Here is an 18,842-nt window from a genome sequence, read left to right as displayed (position 1 = left end):
GCAACTTCTGATCTGTGTCACTGATTCCAATTGCTCTGGTAAGCCTTCTAGCTATCAATTATTGATCTGTGCCCACAGGGAATTCACAAACAATTGTCTGATTACCTCAAACCTTCGGACATTAGGGGAGAAAAAGAAAAACGAATAAAGACAGAGTCTTTCACAAACTTCCCCTGAAGCACTTTATAGCAAACCTCGAGTGTAATCACCTTTGTAATACAGGAAAGAGAATTCATGGACAGAGAATTCTCACCTACAGCTATGCCAGAATAACCAGATAACCTGTTTCTCTGATGTCAATTAAGGGTCAAATATTATCCAGATGACCAGGAATAAATCCTTCACTCTTTCTCAACAATTCATTTTTTGCAATATCTTTTCCATCATCTCATTTGAATGCCTCATTCTAAGGATGGCAGCAATAGTTTGCTACTACAACAGAGGGGCAATCTTAAAGTTTTGTGCTCAAGACATAGAATTAGGTGTTGAACCCACAGTCAGAGGTTAAACCAGGTTTACTAAATAAGACACAGTTGACCAAGGAAAGGAAAAAATACTTGCAGTTATATTGTACTCTTTTTAGGCCTCCAGACATCCTAACGAGCTTTGCTTTTGTAGCATTGTCCCTGCTGTGTGATGTGGAAAATACAGCACTTACCACACAGCAAGTTCACACAAAATAAAGTGAGATAATGGCTATTAGATTAGATTTCCTACATTGTGTGGAAACAGGCTATTTGGCCTAACAGGTCCACACCGACCCACCAAACAATAACCCATTCAAATGCATTTCCTGACATTTTTGCTCCTGACTAATGCACCTAACACTATGGGCAATTTAGCTTGGCCAATTCACCTAACCTGCATACCTTTGGACTGTGGGAGGAAACCAGAGCACCCGGAGGAAGCCCACGCAGACACGGGGAGAATGTGCAAACTCTACACAGACAGTCCCCCAAGGCTAGAGTCAAATCTGGGTCCCTGACAATGTGAGGAAGCAGTGCTAACCACTGGGCCACTGTGCCGCCCTTTATGGCTGGAAGATCTGTATTAATAATGTTGATTGCTTGATATATATTGACCAGGACGGGCAGAGAACTGCCTTGCACTTCTTTGAAATATTATCACATGGTTTTTTACATCCACCTGAGAAGGCAAATCAAATCACAACTCAATGAGTTGTCAGAAGGTTGGCATTGCTAACTGAGCACTTCTACCCCAGGAAGTGTCAGAATGAGTTTTATGTTCAAGGCTCTGGATTGAGATCTGCTGACTCAGAGGCTCCAGACAAATGGAGCCCCAGGAAGTGATCACTGAAAGCCGAGTGAAGAGAAAAGAAAAATGACCCATCACATTGAACAGTAAAGCTGCTTCCATCTTCTTATTCTATCACTCCGCACAAGCAGTGACGTACCAAACTGACGGAGGTCAAAGCAGAGATCAGTGGACTCCATGATGGTGACATTCTGGCAGAGTGTCCAGATGTTGAAGTACATGAAGACAGGCAGTGAGGTGAAGGCTGTCACTCCCAACCAAGCCAGCATGAAGATGTAAGTCAGCATGATAAACTGAAACAGAAAATAGTCACTTTTAGGACTACTGAGCAACTGACTTTGCAGGGATCTAGCAATAGAGGGTGAAATAGGTAGGCCTTGTCTTTTTCATTGTTTAGTGATTCCTATGTTCCAAACACCTCCACTGGAACCAACAAGTTCTCAGAAGGTGAATGCTTCTACCTGCTCTGCAGGAATTGACCCTTCTAACACTGTTTTGCTTTTTTCAGTTTGGTGCAAGCATGGCACAGAAATTTGCACCTATACATAAATATCCCAAGGATTAATTTCCTAAATTACAAATACAGATTACATGTTTTAATAACTTGCTCTGATTAATCTTTCTCATTGAATTGTCCTTTCCTTTGCAAATGAAACAACAATCAGTCAGTTGGATTATGAAGTGGAATTATGAACATACTCCATGACTGAATTTAGTTCTCACATCTGTGAAATTCTGAAAGTAATGACTTGTGCAGCTATCCACATGGGAGGCCATAATACTGAAGGAGACTAAATGATCATTGACAATGTGTTTCCTCAATTACAGAAAGGGGAGGTGATGGCCCAGTGGTACTATTACTAAAACTTAGGTAATGTTCTGGGGGCTCAGGCTCAAATCCCAGCATGGCAGATGGTGGAGTCTGAATTCAATAAAAATCTAGAATTACGAATCTAATGATGACCATGAATTCATTGTCAATTTTCGGAAAAACCCATATGGTTCACTAATGTTCTTTAGGGAAGGAAACTGCTGTCCTTCCCCGGACTGGCCTAGATGTGACTCCAGATCCACAGAAATGTGGTTGACTCCTAATTGCCAACGGGCAATAAATACTGGCCTGGCCAGTGATGCCCTCATTCCATGAATGAATGAATAAAAAAGAAAATCACAGCTAGGAAGGAGATTCATTGTGCCTGTGCTGCACTTTAAGTGGCACTAGCTACATATATCTGATTTCCCACACCTCTCTGGCCATCATTCTTTAATATTCTTCTTTCTATAACAGTTATCCAATTTCCTTTTCAATTAATTGAGTAATTTCATAGTATTTCATTAGGGTAATGAAACCAGTCAACTGTTTGATATCAATCAATGATTGAAAATCTATTAATGTCAGCCTTGAATGACCCAGCCCTCTGTGGTAATCAATTCCATAGATTCATAACCTACAGAGAGAAGAAATTCCATTTTAACTCTATATTAAGTGGGTGACCTTTTATTCTGAGATTATGCCCTGTGGTCCTGAACTGTCCTACTCTCCACATCTACCCTGTCAAACCCCCTCACCATCCTGTGTGTCTCATTTCTAATTCTTCTAAATTCCGACAGATACAGGCCCAATTTACTCAACCTCTCCTCCGTCTAATTGGTGTTAGGAATTTAGTGGTGGAGGCAGAAACATCCACCTCTTTTAAAAGTTAGCATGATCTGCAGCTGAAATGCTGTAACCTGTGGGACTATGCAGCAAGTGCAGGAGGTTGAGATTAGAATGGGTGGCTTGTGGTTCACTCTTTTACTGACTGCAACAGACACAATGGTTTGAATAGCCCCTTTTTTGTGCTGCAATTGTCTGTGGTTCCACAGTTGCTCACATTTTGAAGGACAAGCTGGTAAATTTAAGAGATAAACATTTCACAATTCAATTAGCATAAATCGCTATTTTATGTTATATTCACAGTTACATATTGTATTCCTCTTCCTAATGCATTGCAGTCTGTGAAGCTCTGCCTCCAGCTTAACAGCCCTGTGTGGAAGTTCCTCAAGATGCAGGAACTTACTACAAATGTCTTAGGTCATATTAATGTCCATGAGCTCCCACTTATCGCAGTCTGCAACATATCACCAGTTGTATGAAGTTTGTTTCCAAGCTCTTAAAATGTATAACCATCTCAATTTTATCCAATAGAATTTATTATATTCCTACCTCAACATTCTTTCTGTTGTATTGTTTATTTTTAATTCAAATATTTTATCCAGAATTTCACCACTTAGCAAATGGGCTTTTTTTTTTGGCTCAGCTAGTCTTTATGCTCAAAATTAACTACTTCCCTCCTCTCTTCATCTTATCCTATCAGCACATCCTTCCATTCCTTTACCTTTTATGTGCATGTCTCATTTCCTCTTAAGGGCAACGAAGCAATTTTACTCAACTGCTCCGTATGCTAGCCACTCTCTGAAGCAAACTAAAAGTTTCTCCAGAACTTTAATGAATTTGATTCCTGTTTCCTACACAGGATGCTTCTCATCCTGAGGAGGAATATTTGTGCAGGTACTATAATCTCTAGAGCATTACTCTAAATCATTCTGCCAGGTTGCTTCTCACAACATAATTACTGTTCAGACTCCATCCTTAAAGACTCATATTTTTAGAATCTGTGTTGTTTCGAAACATTTCTTTCATGCTTATACCATCAAGCACCTTCATAATTTTAAACATGTCTACTCATATACCCATCAGCTTTTCATTTTTATAGCAAACAGCTCAAGGCTGTTCAGCCTTTCCTGATAGTTATAACCTCGCAGCTCCCTAACATTGCATGTCACAGGCTGTACATAATCATTTGTTGAAACGTTCACTATAAACATCAGTTTAAGAAGTCAGAGAAACAGAATCATAATAAAAATCCAGTTCACATCTGCTCTTAGCTAATGAAGAAGAAACTGATTTCTCACCTTAAACCAATCCCTATTCCCTTTCGTTTGGAATGTAAGTAGTCATGTACCAAATGGGTTTTTTTTTTGACCATTGCTAATAGGGTAATCTGGCAGAGGAAATTGTCCAATCATTCAAAAACTTCCTGGAAGGAATTGAAAACTGGTTCTGTCTTGCTCCACCAGAGTACCATCCATAAAAAGACTCAGCTGAATGGAGCAATACTACCTGCCACTTTGATGCAATTTTGCAGAAGAGGACATTGCAACAATGGAGAAAGGGCAGAAAAGACTTAGAAGAATGTAACAATCATTGTGAGAATGCAAATACCTGGCATTTTGACACAACATAACTAACTGCTTCCATTCCCTTGATTCCACTGCCTAACAAAAACTTTATCAGTCTCAGATTTTACATTTACAATTGGCCTAATCTCTAAAATATATTTTGGGGGAGAAAGTTCCAGATTGCCGTTACTATGTGTTGTCCCAGTGAAAGATCCAGCCTTTTTTTGGTGTTGTTTCTCCCTGTCCTGAACACTCTGAACAGAGGAAATTTCTTTCCATCACTTTTAACCACTGTCAGCATTCCAATTGGTTCATTCTTCTATAGATTGTAGAGATACCATTACACATTTCTTGAGCAGGTGAGACTCAAATCTGGGCCTCCTGATCCAGAGTTAGTGACACTACCACAGCACCAAGAAAGCTGTGCACACATTTTCATTGACCCCTTTAGAGTTGCTATTTCACACCTCTGGAGCAAGTGCAGCTTAAACCCTGGTCTCCTGGCTCAGAGGTACTGGCACTACCACTGTGGCATGTGACCCCCTACTTTAATTGTTTATACACAATGGAAGATTAGCTGACCTTAATGGAACCCATCTTCACAATTTGATTCACTGTACACACTTCTGAACTCAACATTGGTTTCAACAATTTCAAAGCATAACAACCACTTGCTCCTTTCCAGATTGCAACCATTGGCAATTCTTTTGTTGGTGCTATTTAAACCTCCCCAAGACTCATCTCTTACTTTTTGATTCAATCTGTAGAAGAGTCGTACCAGACTTGAAATATTAACCCTGTTGTGGTGCTGGAAAAACACAGCCGGTCAGGCAGCATTCGAGGAGCAACAGAGACGACATTTCGAGCATACACTCTTGATCAGAAATCTCCAGAGGTCAGGATCTCCAGCATCTGCAGTCCTCACTTTCTCCACATTAACTCTGCTGTCTAATGTTGCCAGACCTTCTGAGCTTTTTCCAGGATTTTCTTTGTTAGTTTCATATTTTCAGCATCTTACAGTATTTTGCCTGGATTCATCTCTAATAACTTGTCCCTTTCTGAGTGAGCCTAGAATATAGGTCACAGTTTAAAATACAAACATCTGAGTCTGGAATAAGAGTAGGCCTCTTTGAAACTGCTTCATTATTCAATAGGATAATGGCTAATCTGTTTGTGCTGTGAAATCCTCATTTCCATCTACTCCCAATATGACAGCCAATAACAAATCAAATACAGAATTTAATGGAAGCCCCTTTGGACAATGAAATGTTAAAATATTAATCTAATTTCCATGTGCTTATGGTTGTATTTAAGGAGGCTTGATGCATACATAATGAAAAAGTGAGTAAAAACACTTGGGGACACAGAATAAGATAACATAGTGTGTGGGGGACGTAATTACCAACAGAGATCAGTTGAGATGACTGTCTTACTACTCTGCTGTGAATTCAGTGACGAAGGTTAGTTGAGCTACTGCGCTGGTACTGGCACAAACCTTTCAGCTGGGAAGTTGAAACTTTATTGCTGGAACAGCACAGCAGGTCAGGCAGCATCCAGGGAACAGGAGATTCGACGTTTCGGGCACAGGCCCTTCTTCAGGAATGAGCAGAGAGTGTTCAGCAGGAGAAGATAAAAGGTAGGGAGGAGGGACTTGGAGGAGGGGCGTTGGAAATGTGATAGGTGGAAAGAGGTCAAGGTGAGGGTGATAGGTCAGAGTAGGATGGAGGCGGAGAGGTCAAGAAGAAGACTGCAGGTCAGGAAGGCGGTGCCGGGCTGGAGGGATTCGGCTGAGACAAGGTGGGGGGAGGGGGGATGAAGAAACTGGTGAAGTCCAAGTTCATCCCCTGTGGTTGGAGGGTTCCCAGTTGGAAGATAAGACGCTCCTCCTCCGACCGTCGCGTTGTTGTGGTTTGGCGGTGGATGAGTCCAATGACCTGCATATCCTCGGTGGAGTGGGAGGGGGAGTTGAAATGCTGTGCTACAGGGTGGTTGGGTTGGTTCGTCCGGGTGGCCCAGAGATGCTCTCTGAATCGCTCCGCAAGTAGGCGGCCTGTCTCCCCAATATAGAGGAGGCCACACCGGCTGCAGCGGATGCAGTAGATGATGTGGGTGGAGGTGCAGGTGAATCTGTGGCGGATATGGAAGTTTCCTTTGGGGCCTTGGAGAGAAGTGAGGGGGGAGGTGTGGGCGCAAGTGTTGCACCTCCTGCGGTTGCAAGGGAAGGTGCCGGGAGTGGAGGTTGGGTCAGTGGGGGGTGTGGATCTGACAAGGGAGTCGCGGAGGGAGTGGTCTCTACGGAAAGCTGATAGGGGAGGGGAGGGAAATATATCCTTGGTGCTGGGGTCTGTTTGGAGGTGGCGGAAGTGACGGCGGATGATGCGCTGTACATGGAGATTGGTGGGGTGGTAGGTGAGGACCAGTGGGGTTCTGTCCTGGTGGCGGTTGGAGGGGCGGGGCTCAAGGGCGGAGGAGCGGGAAGTGGAGGAGATGCGGTGGAGGGCACCATCGACCACGTCGGGGGGGAAATTGCGGTCCTTGAAGAAGGAGGCCATCTGTGTTGTACGTATTTTGAACTGGTCCTCCTGGGAGCAGATGCGGCGGAGACGAAGGAATTGGGAGAATGGGATGGCGTTTTTACAGGGGGCAGGATGGGAGGAGGTGTAGTCCAGGTAGCTGTGGGAGTCGTTTGGTTTGTAGTAGATGTCCGTGTTGATTCGGTCGCCTGAGATAGAAACAGAAAGGTCTAGGAAGGGGAGGGAGGAGTCCGAGACTGTCCAGGTGAATTTGAGGTCGGGGTGGAAGGTGTTAGTGTAGTGGATGAACTGTTCAACCTCCTCGTGGGAGCACGAGGTAGCGCCGATACAGTCATCAATGTAGCGAAGGAAAAGATGGGGGGTGGGGCCAGTGTAGTTGCGGAAGATGGATTGTTCCACATACCCTACGAAGAGGCAGGCATTGCTGGGGCCCATGCGGGTCCTCACCTACCACCCCACCAATCTCCATGTGCAGCGCATCATCCGCCGTCACTTTCGCCACCTCCAAACAGACCCCAGCACCAAGGATATATTTCCCTCCCCTCCCCTATCAGCTTTCCGTAGAGACCACTCCCTCCGCGACTCCCTTGTCAGATCCACACCCCCCACCGACCCAACCTCCACTCCCGGCACCTTCCCTTGCAACCGCAGGAGGTGCAACACTTGCGCCCACACCTCCCCCCTCACTTCTCTCCAAGGCCCCAAAGGAAACTTCCATATCCGCCACAGATTCACCTGCACCTCCACCCACATCATCTACTGCATCCGCTGCAGCCGGTGTGGCCTCCTCTATATTGGGGAGACAGGCCGCCTACTTGCGGAGCGATTCAGAGAGTACCTCTGGGCCACCCGGACGAACCAACCCAACCACCCTGTAGCACAGCATTTCAACTCCCCCTCCCACTCCACCGAGGATATGCAGGTCATTGGACTCATCCACCGCCAAACCACAACAACGCGACGGTCGGAGGAGGAGCGTCTTATCTTCCAACTGGGAACCCTCCAACCACAGGGGATGAACTTGGACTTCACCAGTTTCTTCATCCCCCCTCCCCCCACCTTGTCTCAGCCGAATCCCTCCAGCCCGGCACCGCCTTCCTGACCTGCAGTCTTCTTCTTGACCTCTCCGCCTCCATCCTACTCTGACCTATCACCCTCACCTTGACCTCTTTCCACCTATCACATTTCCAACGCCCCTCCTCCAAGTCCCTCCTCCCTACCTTTTATCTTCTCCTGCTGAACACTCTCTGCTCATTCCTGAAGAAGGGCCTGTGCCCGAAACGTCGAATCTCCTGTTCCCTGGATGCTGCCTGACCTGCTGTGCTGTTCCAGCAATAAAGTTTCAACTTTGATCTCCAGCATCTGCTGACCTCACTTTCTCCTCCTTTCAGCTGGGAAGTCAATCTTTTGCTACTGTCCTGGTCTTACTTTGTGAATGCAACGGGTAAAGCACAATCATCACCTGCCTTTCTAAGATTTGAATTGTGTAGTATATGAGTATGTCCCCTGTATGTGGAATAGGCTTTAAATAGGAAGAGTTATACCCTAGCCAAGTGTTGGAATGAGGCCATCATTCTTACATGCCCAAGTTCCCAGTATTAACCGTGCTCTTGGACAGGTGTTGAATGGTTGAGGGAGGAACAGATAACTAAAGAGCCATCAGTGCCTGCTGCTGCTGATATCCGCAGAGCAAGCTGCATATGGTACATTGGGCATTGAACTGAAAGCAGGTCACACTCCCACTTAATATGCTGTGCACTGCATCACAATATGAAAAAGAGAGAGCTCTCTTCCAAAATTACTTTCTCAAAAAGGGAGCAGTGGAAAACCTTACAGTGTAAAATAGAATTGTAAATGTCCAAACCCTTAAGGCGCAGATATGCTTCCTTAGATTTGACATAATACTCTGCAGTTACAGGGTAATGAATAAAATCCAATTGCAGCAATCCAAAGTTCACTGGACCATAGCCTAGAGGGATAAACAATAGAGAATATGATTTGTGAAAGAGTAGCTTCATTTGATGAATAATGAAAACTAGAGAGAGCTTCATTTTTATTAACACTATTTCATTTTTATTAACACCTGAAAGAGTACATTTGTATTCTTATTGGCCAGTCTCTCAGCTTTAAGGAAGATTTGTTTTCCCTCTTCATCAGTGGGTTCTGTGACAGTTTGTAGGTCCAACATTTGATCAGTAGATACAGTAACCTGGGGATGAAATGGTGCTTGAAGGGTTGAGCAGATGAAGTGTTTTGAGGTCTGTGTTGTTCCCTACAAAGCCTTAACTTTGCCTCTACATGCTCAAGATCAAGGATTTCAATGTGTTATTTGGCTTCCCAAAGGGAACTGCTTCATTTTGCTCAGTGCAGGTCCTGCCATGTCATAGTGAGGATGTTTGATCCCTCCAGCACTGATTTGAGAACATCCCCAAAATGTTTCTGCAGTCATTTTGGAAGTCTCCTGCTGCAATCCAATTTAAAGTTAAATATCTGCTTTGGTAGTCTGGTGCCTGGCCTATCAGCAACATGTTTGCCCAGCAGAGTTTGTTTTGAATTATGAGCAACTCAATGCAGGGCATTTTAACTTAAAAGAGCACATGCTAGTTCTGAAATTCTTCTGTAGTTGTTTTTACCGTACAGCTGCAGTGCATCTGCTGTTCAGTAAATGGTTGTGAATGATAACTGCCTGAAATTTATTGTGGCAGCTGTTCAAGATATCGGAAAGATGAGTAAAAATTTTCTAACTCTTCATATTGAGGAATAAGCAAGAATTATTCTTTATTGGCTTGATCTTTCCATTGATTCTGGGAAGAGATTTAAATACTGCTGAAAATGTGTTGCTGGAAAAGCGCAGCAGGTCAGGCAGCATCCAAGGAGCAGGAGAATCGACGTTTTGGGCATGAGCCCTTCTTCAGGAAACTGATTCCTGAAGAAGGGCTCATGCCCGAAACATTGATTCTCCTGTTCCTTGGATGCTGCCTGACCTGCTGCGCTTTTCCAGCAACACATTTTCAGCTCTGATCTCCAGCATCTGCAGCCCTCAGTTTTTCCTAGAAGAGATTTAAGTATATGGGTTGGCTGCTTTTGAGCCAGTCAAGGTAAACATTGATGTTCTCCTCTTGAAATATATAAATTACTGGTGGTGGGAAACTGAAATGAACATGGTGCAACATTTTTTGTTTAATAATCAACTGTTCTCTTTGCAAGGAAAAAGAAATTGTTCAAATCTTGCAACTTTTTGAATTGCCCAGGAGTTTTAACATCTTTCAGTCCCTATTAGCTTTCTCGTGGCAACTTTTCAGCCAATCAGAGTTAACTTGCAAACCGATCAGCATCCTGCTCTCCTGAAATATCATAGAATCCCTATAGTTTGGAAACAGGGTACTTGGCTCAACAAGTCCAACTAACCCTCCAAAGAGTATTCCACTATCACTTCACATTTCCATTGATTAATGCACCTAACCTCCACATCCCTGAACACTATGGGCATTCACCTAACCTGCACATCCTTAGTCTGTGGGAGGAAACTGGAGCAGCTAGGGGAAACACATGACACGTGGGGAGAATGTGCAAACTCTACACAGATAGTCGCCCTAGGCTGGAATTGAACCCAGATCCTCGGTGCTGTGAGGCAGCAGTGCTAACCAATGAGTAACCATGTCGCCCTAACCAATGAGACACCATGTCACCCTAACCACTGAGACACCATGCCGCCCTCAAATTTGGCACACTTGTGTTTATCTTGATGATCACAAGATGTAAAATATAAGATGTGCGTGTCAAGGAAGCTGCATCAAAGCAAATGTGAAGGCACCAAGAAATAGAGATGACTCAATCAGTGCAGTGTTGACTTTAAGAGTCGTGAGAGAACCAGATCCTGTAAGAAACAGCTCAGAATAGTTAGAAATGTATCTGCGACTTTTCGAAAAGTGTCCAGTAAGGTACAGCATGTACCTTATATGCTGTACTTAATAAGACAAGAGCCAATGTGTTCAGATAAAGCATTAGAAAGGACAGAGCTCTGGACAGAGAGTTAGGATAAAGGGGTCGGCTTCAGGATGGCAACCTGTTGTTAGTGGAATGCCACAAGGATTAGTGCTGGGGCCACAATTAATTAGAATAGATATCAATGACTTGAATGACAGAAGTAAATTTACTGTCACAAGTTAGTGGATGATACTAAAATAGGTGGGATGGCAAGTGGTGAGGATGGTGTAATAAGTCAATGGAAGGATATGGATATATTAACTGAGTGGGCAAAAACATGTCAGATGGAATGCGCTGTGGAGCATGTGTAGTCCTCACTTTCTCCTCATTAAAAACCTACCTAACTCCTCCTTAAGTTTTCTCAATGTCTTGGCATTCTCTTGTGTAGTGAATTCCACAGATTCATGGCCATTTGAAAGAAGAGATTTCTGTTGCTCTTAAAATGTATTGCACTTCCATGCTGCCAGTGAGGCATAGAGTTACACAGCATGGAAACAGACTCTTCAGCCTGACTTGTCCACACCCTCAGATTTCCAAAACTGAATTAGTCCCATTTGCCAGTATTTGGCCCATAGCCTTCTAAACCCTTCCTATTCATGTACCCATCCAGTTGCCTTTTAAATGTTGTGACTGTACAAGCTTGCATCACTCTCTCTGGCAGCTCATTCCATACACGCACCACCCTCTGCATGAAAATGTTGCCCTTAGGTCCCTTTTAAATCTTTCTCTATCATCTTAAACCTATGCCCTCTAGTTTACGACTCCCTTCTCCTCGGAATAAAAAACCTTGGCTATTCTCTGTATCTATGCCCCTCATGATTTTATAAACCTCTGTAAGGTTTAAGCTCAATCTCCAGTTTCTCCTTATAATTCAAACCTCCAGTCTCAGGAACATCCAAGGTTCCCCATGGGAGACTGGTTAGCAAGGTTAGATCTCTTGGAATACAGGGAGAACTAGCCACTTGGATACAGAATTGGCTCAAAGGTTGAAGACAGAGGGTGGCGGCGGAGGGTTGTTTTTCAGACTGAAGGCCTATGGCCAGTGGAGTGCCACAAGGATCAGTGCTGGGTCCACTACTTTTTGTTATTTACATAAATGATTTGTATGTGAGCATGAGAGGTATAGTTAGTAAGTTTGCAGATGACACCAAAATTGGAGGCATAGTGGACAGTGAAGAAAGTTACCTCAGATTACAACAGGATCTTGATCAGATGAGTCAATGGGCTGAGGAGTGGCAGATGGAGTTTAATTTAAATTAAACAGAGGTTCTGAATTTTGGGAAAGCAAATCTTAGCAAGATTTATGCACTTAATGGTAAGGTCCTAGGGAGTGCTGCTGAACAGAGAGACCTTGGAGTGCAGGTTCATAGCTCTTTGAAAGTAGAGTCACAGGTAGATAGGATAGTGAAGAAGGCATTTGGTATGCTTTCCTTTATTGGTCAGAGTATTGAGTACAAGAGTTGGGAGGTCATGTTGCGGCTGTACAGTACTTTGGTTAAGCCCCTTTTGGAATATTGCATGCAATTCTGGTCTCCTTCCTATTGGAATGATATTGTGAAGTTTGGAAAGGTTCAGAAAAAATTTACAACAATGTTGTCAGGGTTGGAGGATTTGAGCTATAGGGAGAGATTGAAGAGACAAGGGCTCTTTTCCCTGACGCGTTGGAGGCTGATGGGTGACCTTATAGAGGTTTATAAGATCATGAGTGGCACGGATTGGGTAAATAGACAAAGTCTTTTCCCTGGTGTGGGGAGTCCAGAACTAGAAGGCATCGATTTAGGGTGAGAGGGGAAAGATATAAAAGAGACATAAGGGGCAACCTTTTCATGCAGAGGTTGGTGCATGTGTGGAATGGGTTGCCAGAGGAAGTGGTGGAGGCTGGTACAATTGCAACATCTAAAATGCATCTGGATGGGTATATGAATAGAAAGGGCTTGGAGCGATATAGACTTGGTGCTGGCAGGTGGGACTAGCTTGGGTTGGGATATCTGGTCGGCATGAAGGGTCTGTTTCCGTGTTGTACATCTCTATGATTCTCCGACTCTTAATCAATTTTTGCACCGTTTCCAATTTAATAACATCCTTCCTATAACACGTTGATCAGAATTATACACAATACTCCAAATGTGGTCTTGCCAATATCTTGTACAGCTGTAACATGGTGTCCTAACTCCTGTACTCAAAGGTCTGGCTGTTGTGGGAGCAATTCAGTACTTATCAGGTATTGCAGGCATGTTGCACTGTTACATATTCTGCAAAATCTTTTGCTTTCTTTGTCTCATTGGTGACCTTACTCTTGTGTTTAATTTCAGCACAATGCTTTTGCTGAAGGGCCCCTTACTCAGTTTCCTTCTATTGATTTCAATCAATAGTATGTATTGATGAACTGGGAATTGCCAGAAAAAAAGCAATGCAGCTTAAATGTTGTACCCCCAGAGACTAGCTGATAGGTTCTACAACTGGTCAAACAAACAGGAATGGAATATTATGAGGCATGCAGTGAAAGAGGGTGTGAATAATAGAAGAATAGACAGAGAATAGAAGGATGTCAGTTGAAGTACTGTGCCTTTGCCAAGATTGAATAATGGCAATGATTTTCTCTTTGGCAGGTGATGACACTGTGTACTACTGGCAATACTAGTGGACAATCTGTCACGTATCAAATGGTTGTTACTTTAGATTTTCACCATACCCTTACAAAGATGTGATCAAAACAGGTTATGCCTTGCAGCAATAATCTTTAGAGGCTACATGACTGAAATGAGTAGTCTTCTGGGATTCTGTTTTTGTTTTGCTTTGTTAAATCTGTTACAAGGCAGGATAGCTTGAGTCCCTTTTCACAAAAGACAGAGCAGTGTTGAAACAAATGGAATGACACATTGAATGAGGAACGAGGAATCGGCGCAGGTTGGAGGGCCAAAGGGCCTATTGCTGTGTTGTATTGTTCCTTGTCTTTTGTTCTCTATGAGTAATGAGCAGTTTTTCTGAAGCAGGATTTTAATGGCAGCTTCATGTTATGTTCTATCAATAAAAACAGAAGCAGCTAGAGGAGTACAATGAAACAAAGAACTGCAGATGCTGGAGATCTGAAACAAATGGAAAGAGAAATTGCTGGAGAAACTCAGTGCGTTTGGCAGCAGCTGTTGAGAGTTGGTCCTGACGAAGGGTCACTGAGCTTGAAACTTTGTTTTCTCACCATCGATGCTGCCAGACCCACTGAGTTCCTCCAGTAATTTCTGATAGATGACCAAGTTCAATGTTTGCATTGCTAATTCCCCAACTACTTTATCATTGATGGTGTTAGGGTTTGGAAGAGTTTCTGAGTGTTTATTATTTGATCAGAATTATCGCACAATTGCACCCCCCCCCCCACTTTGCCCTTTTCAAGTGTTGACACTCCAATGCTCCTGCTGTACTTGGTCGGATTGCAAATTCTGAGGAGAGTGGGAAAAGATGAGGCAAGAGGCTGGAAGGAACAGATATGTGGAAGATGAAGTTGAAAGCAGTGTGTGAAGTGATACATTTTGGCAGGAAGACGAAGGAATATGTTTTGAAGGATTTAATTCTAAGTGGGAGCAGTGGGACCTTGGTTTGGGTTGTTGAACTGGCAACGCAGGTTGAGATAGTGGTTAATAAAACGTATGTGGAGCTGAGCTTTGTAAACAGTAGAACATACCACTGATATAAGGAACTTATGACGAAGTTATAAAATACTGATTCAATCTCCAAAGGAATAATGATAACATTTTGAACACAGCACTTTAGGATGGATGTAAAGGCATTGGAGAAGAGGCAGAAAATATTCATGGAAATAGTTCCATTGATGAGAGATTCTGTCAGATGGAGACGAACATAGGAACAGGAGTAGACCATTCAGCCCATCGGGTCTGTTCCAAAATTCGATGAGATCAAAATAAGGGGGAGCAGATTTAGGATTGAGTTGAGGAACAATTTCTTCACCCAAAGGTTTGTGAATCTGGAATTCCCTGCCCCATGAATCAGTTGAGGCAACTTTGTTGAATGTTTTTAAGGTGAAAATGGATTGATTTTTGAACAATAAAGGAATTCTGGTTTGTGTTGAGCAGGGGCGGGTAAGTGGAGCTGAGTCCATGAAAAGATTGGCCATGATCTTATTGAATGGTGGAGCAGGCTCGAGGGACCAGATGGCCTACTCCTGGTCATATTTCTGAGGAAGGTCCGAGGAAGGGTCACTCAACCTGAAATGTTAACTCTGATTTCTATTCACAGATGCTGACAGACCTGCTGAGCTTTTCCAGCAATTCCTGTGTTTGCTTCAGATTTACAGTATCCACAGTTCCTTTGGTTTTAATCCTGCTCCTATTTCTTAAGTTTTGATGTTATCATGGCTGATCTGGCCCCTAACTCCATTTAACAGTCTTTGGCGCATATCCCTTCATACTTCTGCTTAATAAAAATTATCCCTCTGAGATTAAAATTAATAGCTGATCCAGCATCCACTGCCATTTGTGGAAGACAGTTCCAAACATCTACCACCCACTGTGTGCAGAAATGCTTCTTAACATCTCACCTGAATGATCTGGCCCTAATTCTCAGACTATGCCCCTTGGTTCTAAAATCCTCAAGCTGTGAAAATCATTTTTTTTTTCTATCCTGTTTATTCCTGTTATTATCTTGATGTTATTATCTTCAATCAGATCACCCCTTAACTTTCTAAATTCTAGAGAAAACAGGTTTAAATTGTATTATCGCTCCTCATAACTTAACCCTTGCGGTCCAGGTATCATTCTTGTCCATCTATATTGTACTCCTTAAAGTGTGAATAAAGCTCACAGTACTTCTTATAGGGTCTGACCAGAGTTTTGTATAACTACAGCATACGTTCTGCATCCTTGTTCTCCGGTCCTATAGATCTCAAGGCTAGCTTTCTTAAGGTGGAACTATTCATCGATGGAACTATTCTCCTGCAGCTTTTCTTAAGAGGTTGATGAAGTGGTGACTGCAGAGAAGACAAGGTTGAGAGGAGATTTAATCAAGGTGTTCAAAACCATTAGGGGTTTGAATAGAGTAGATGGGGTGAAATTGTAACTGTTATTTTGGCGGAAGGACTGCGAACCATTGGATAGTGATTGTTGATTGGTAAGAAAAACCAGAGGTGTCATGAGGAAAATCCTTTTCATGCCCAGGGTGGCTAGGATCCGGAACATGATGCCTGAGGGAGCAGTCAAAGCAGAATCTGCTGTGTCTTTCAAAAGAGATTCAGAAAACAGACAAAGAGAAAAGGTTTGAAGAGTCACAGAAAAATGGTAGAGCAGTGAGACTAGTTCAGTTCATTTTGCAGAAAGACAGCTCAGACTTGATGAGCTAAATAGCCTTCTTCTCTGCTATAAGTATTTTATGATCTATGTATCTAGGTTTGGAACTCTATTGACGTAACCCTTGATTAATTGTTAAAGGCAACTTGAAGGATGGTTAGGAAGTGAATGCTCAGGGCAGTAATTAGAATTCTGATCAAGTGGACTTTGTTCTGAATGATTTTTAACTTCTTGAGTGTTGTTGGAGCTGTACTCATCCAGGTAAGTGGGGAGCAATCTATCATACTCCTAACTAATGCCTTGTAGGTGGTGGACAAGTATTGTGGACAGAAGCAAGCCTAATAGTTTAGTAGAATCCTTTGAGGAGGTAATACATTGTGTAGATAAAGGGGGAAGAGTAATGTATTTGGATTTTCAGAACATGCGTGATAAGGTACCAGCGATCATGGTTACCAAGTAAGAGTACATGGCGTTGAAGGTAGTACATTCACATGGAAAGAAGATTGATTAATTAAAAGATGACAGAGACTTGCACTAAGGGGGCAATGTGAAACTAATGGAGTGTCACTGAGACCAATGTTGGGTCTACAATTATTTACAATATATATTAATTACAGTGTACTGTAGCTGCATTTGCAGATGACACAACAACAGGTGGAAAGGCAAAATGTGAGGATGAGACAAAGAGTCAACCGAGGGATATGGACAGGTTAAGCGATTAGCAAAGACTCAACAAATGGAATTTAAGGTGGGAAAATGCGATTTTATGCACTTGGCTTGGAATAATAAAATAGCTGAATATTCATTCAATAAATGCAGAAAAATTGTAGAAAGCTACAGTACAGAGTGCTTGGGAACCCTTATGCACAAATAACAAATAAAAACAGCACACAAGTTCAGCAGGAAATTAGGAAGGAATGACATGTTAGCCTAGCCTCTATTTCAAAGGGAATGGAGCAGAAAACAGGAATGTTGAGCTAAAACTGTATAAGATTCTCATCAGCCATATAGCTGGAATACTGTAAACAGTTTGAGGCCCCTTATCTAAGGAAATAAATACTGACTTTGGAGGCAATCCAGAGAAAGTTCACAAGATTGCTCCTACATGTGGGGTTACTATCTAATGAGGAGAGGTTGAGGTAGTTGGGTCTGTAATCAATGGTGTTTAGAAGAGTGAGAGATGGGCTCATTAGAATGTACAAGTTTTTTTTAGGGGCTTCACAGAACAAATCGCAGGGAGGTTGTTTCCCTTTCTGAGAGAGTGTGGGATCAGAGGACATGTCTCAGAATAAGGGGTTGCACATTTAAGACAGAGATAAGGAGGAACTTCTTCACTTGAATCTGTGTAATTCTTTACCATAGAGGGTTATTGAGGCTCAGTCATTAAGTATATTCAAGGCTGAGATCGACAGATTTTTAAAAGGTTATGGCAAAAAGGCAAGAATGTGGAGTTGAGAATTTCCACTTCAGCCATCATCCCAAAAAATAGCAGCTAAGACTCAATGGGCTGAATGGCCCACTTCTGCTCCCACATCTTATAGTCATAGGAGGTGAGATATTCCACACAGAATTCCCAACCTCTGATCTATTTTTGTTGTCCCTGTAATTATGTGCCTGGTCCAGTATTTTGTCTGGGTCTTTCTTCCTTGTCTGAGGAATTGTTAACTGAACTGAATGTTGTACATTTGTCAGCAAACAGCCACACAACTGGCCATATGATAGAGGGAACAACATTGATGCTGGTTGGGTCATTGGATTTTTGATACAGAGTCAAAGATTCTTAGGGATAGCTGAGAACGTGAAGTTGGGTGTATGATCATATCAGCCACGGTCATATGAATAGTAGAGCAGGCTTGAGCTGCGATGTGCTCTATTTCTACTCCTAATTTAGATGCTTGTATGTTCTAAAGGCACGCCCAAGGTACTGTTGCAAGGAATTCCTGCACTCATGTCTGGTACTGAGATGCTTGGCCTCAAACAAGCACATTCCTTCACAATGGCTTGATTACAATAATGGGTGAGGTCTATACAAAGCATCAACTGCCCTTCTCCAGCCCTCACACCTTTTCCTTCCCCCTCTTTCCCCCTTTCATCACCTCAATTTCCAATGGCTGTAGTTTTCCTTGACCTCCTTGGTGCTGCGATCTGTGCTTAGTGCTACTTTCAAGGACAGTCACTCTCACTTGACTTTTAGTGCTCAGACTCTGGCCCAAGGCTCTAATGAGGTCTGGAGCCAAGTGGCAATTCAGAAGTGGACTAGGATACATACCATTTTTCCTCAAGATTTGTTGCAACTACAGGGAATGTCAAATTCCAATGTTTTGTTTTTATTTTGAGATGCAAAGACTGTACTACTTTAGGCACCTGTGAATGTAGATAAAGATTTCTAATGAATAAAGTATATTTTTGCAATAAAAAGCAATTCTTCAGGGTCACTGTTTTAAGATTGTGAAACTCCCTATCTGACTGTACTGGAAGAGGACCCACAGCACATGGACTTCTGTACTTTAACTGGTTTATTGCTGACAAC

The 18,842-nt window shown here is 42.8% G+C and overlaps 1 protein-coding gene across 1 annotated transcript in view; it reads right to left on the bottom strand.

The window, feature by feature from the left end:
- LOC122557223 (proteolipid protein DM beta) overlaps nucleotides 1-18,842 on the bottom strand; it is a 234,025-nt gene that overhangs the window by 28,367 nt on the left and 186,816 nt on the right. Inside the window, exon 4 of the mRNA XM_043704677.2 lies at nucleotides 1,415-1,568. Coding sequence (XP_043560612.1) covers nucleotides 1,415-1,568 — 154 coding nt within the window. The remainder of the gene's footprint in view (nucleotides 1-1,414; nucleotides 1,569-18,842) is intronic.

This window comes from Chiloscyllium plagiosum, unplaced genomic scaffold, assembly GCF_037043375.1.
Source record: "Chiloscyllium plagiosum isolate Xiang-an unplaced genomic scaffold, Cpla_swu_hap1 HiC_scaffold_2, whole genome shotgun sequence".
Taxonomy (NCBI): Eukaryota; Metazoa; Chordata; class Chondrichthyes; order Orectolobiformes; family Hemiscylliidae; genus Chiloscyllium; species Chiloscyllium plagiosum.
The sequence above is the reverse complement of the archived record's forward strand: the minus strand, read 5'-3'. Positions and strand labels throughout refer to the sequence as shown.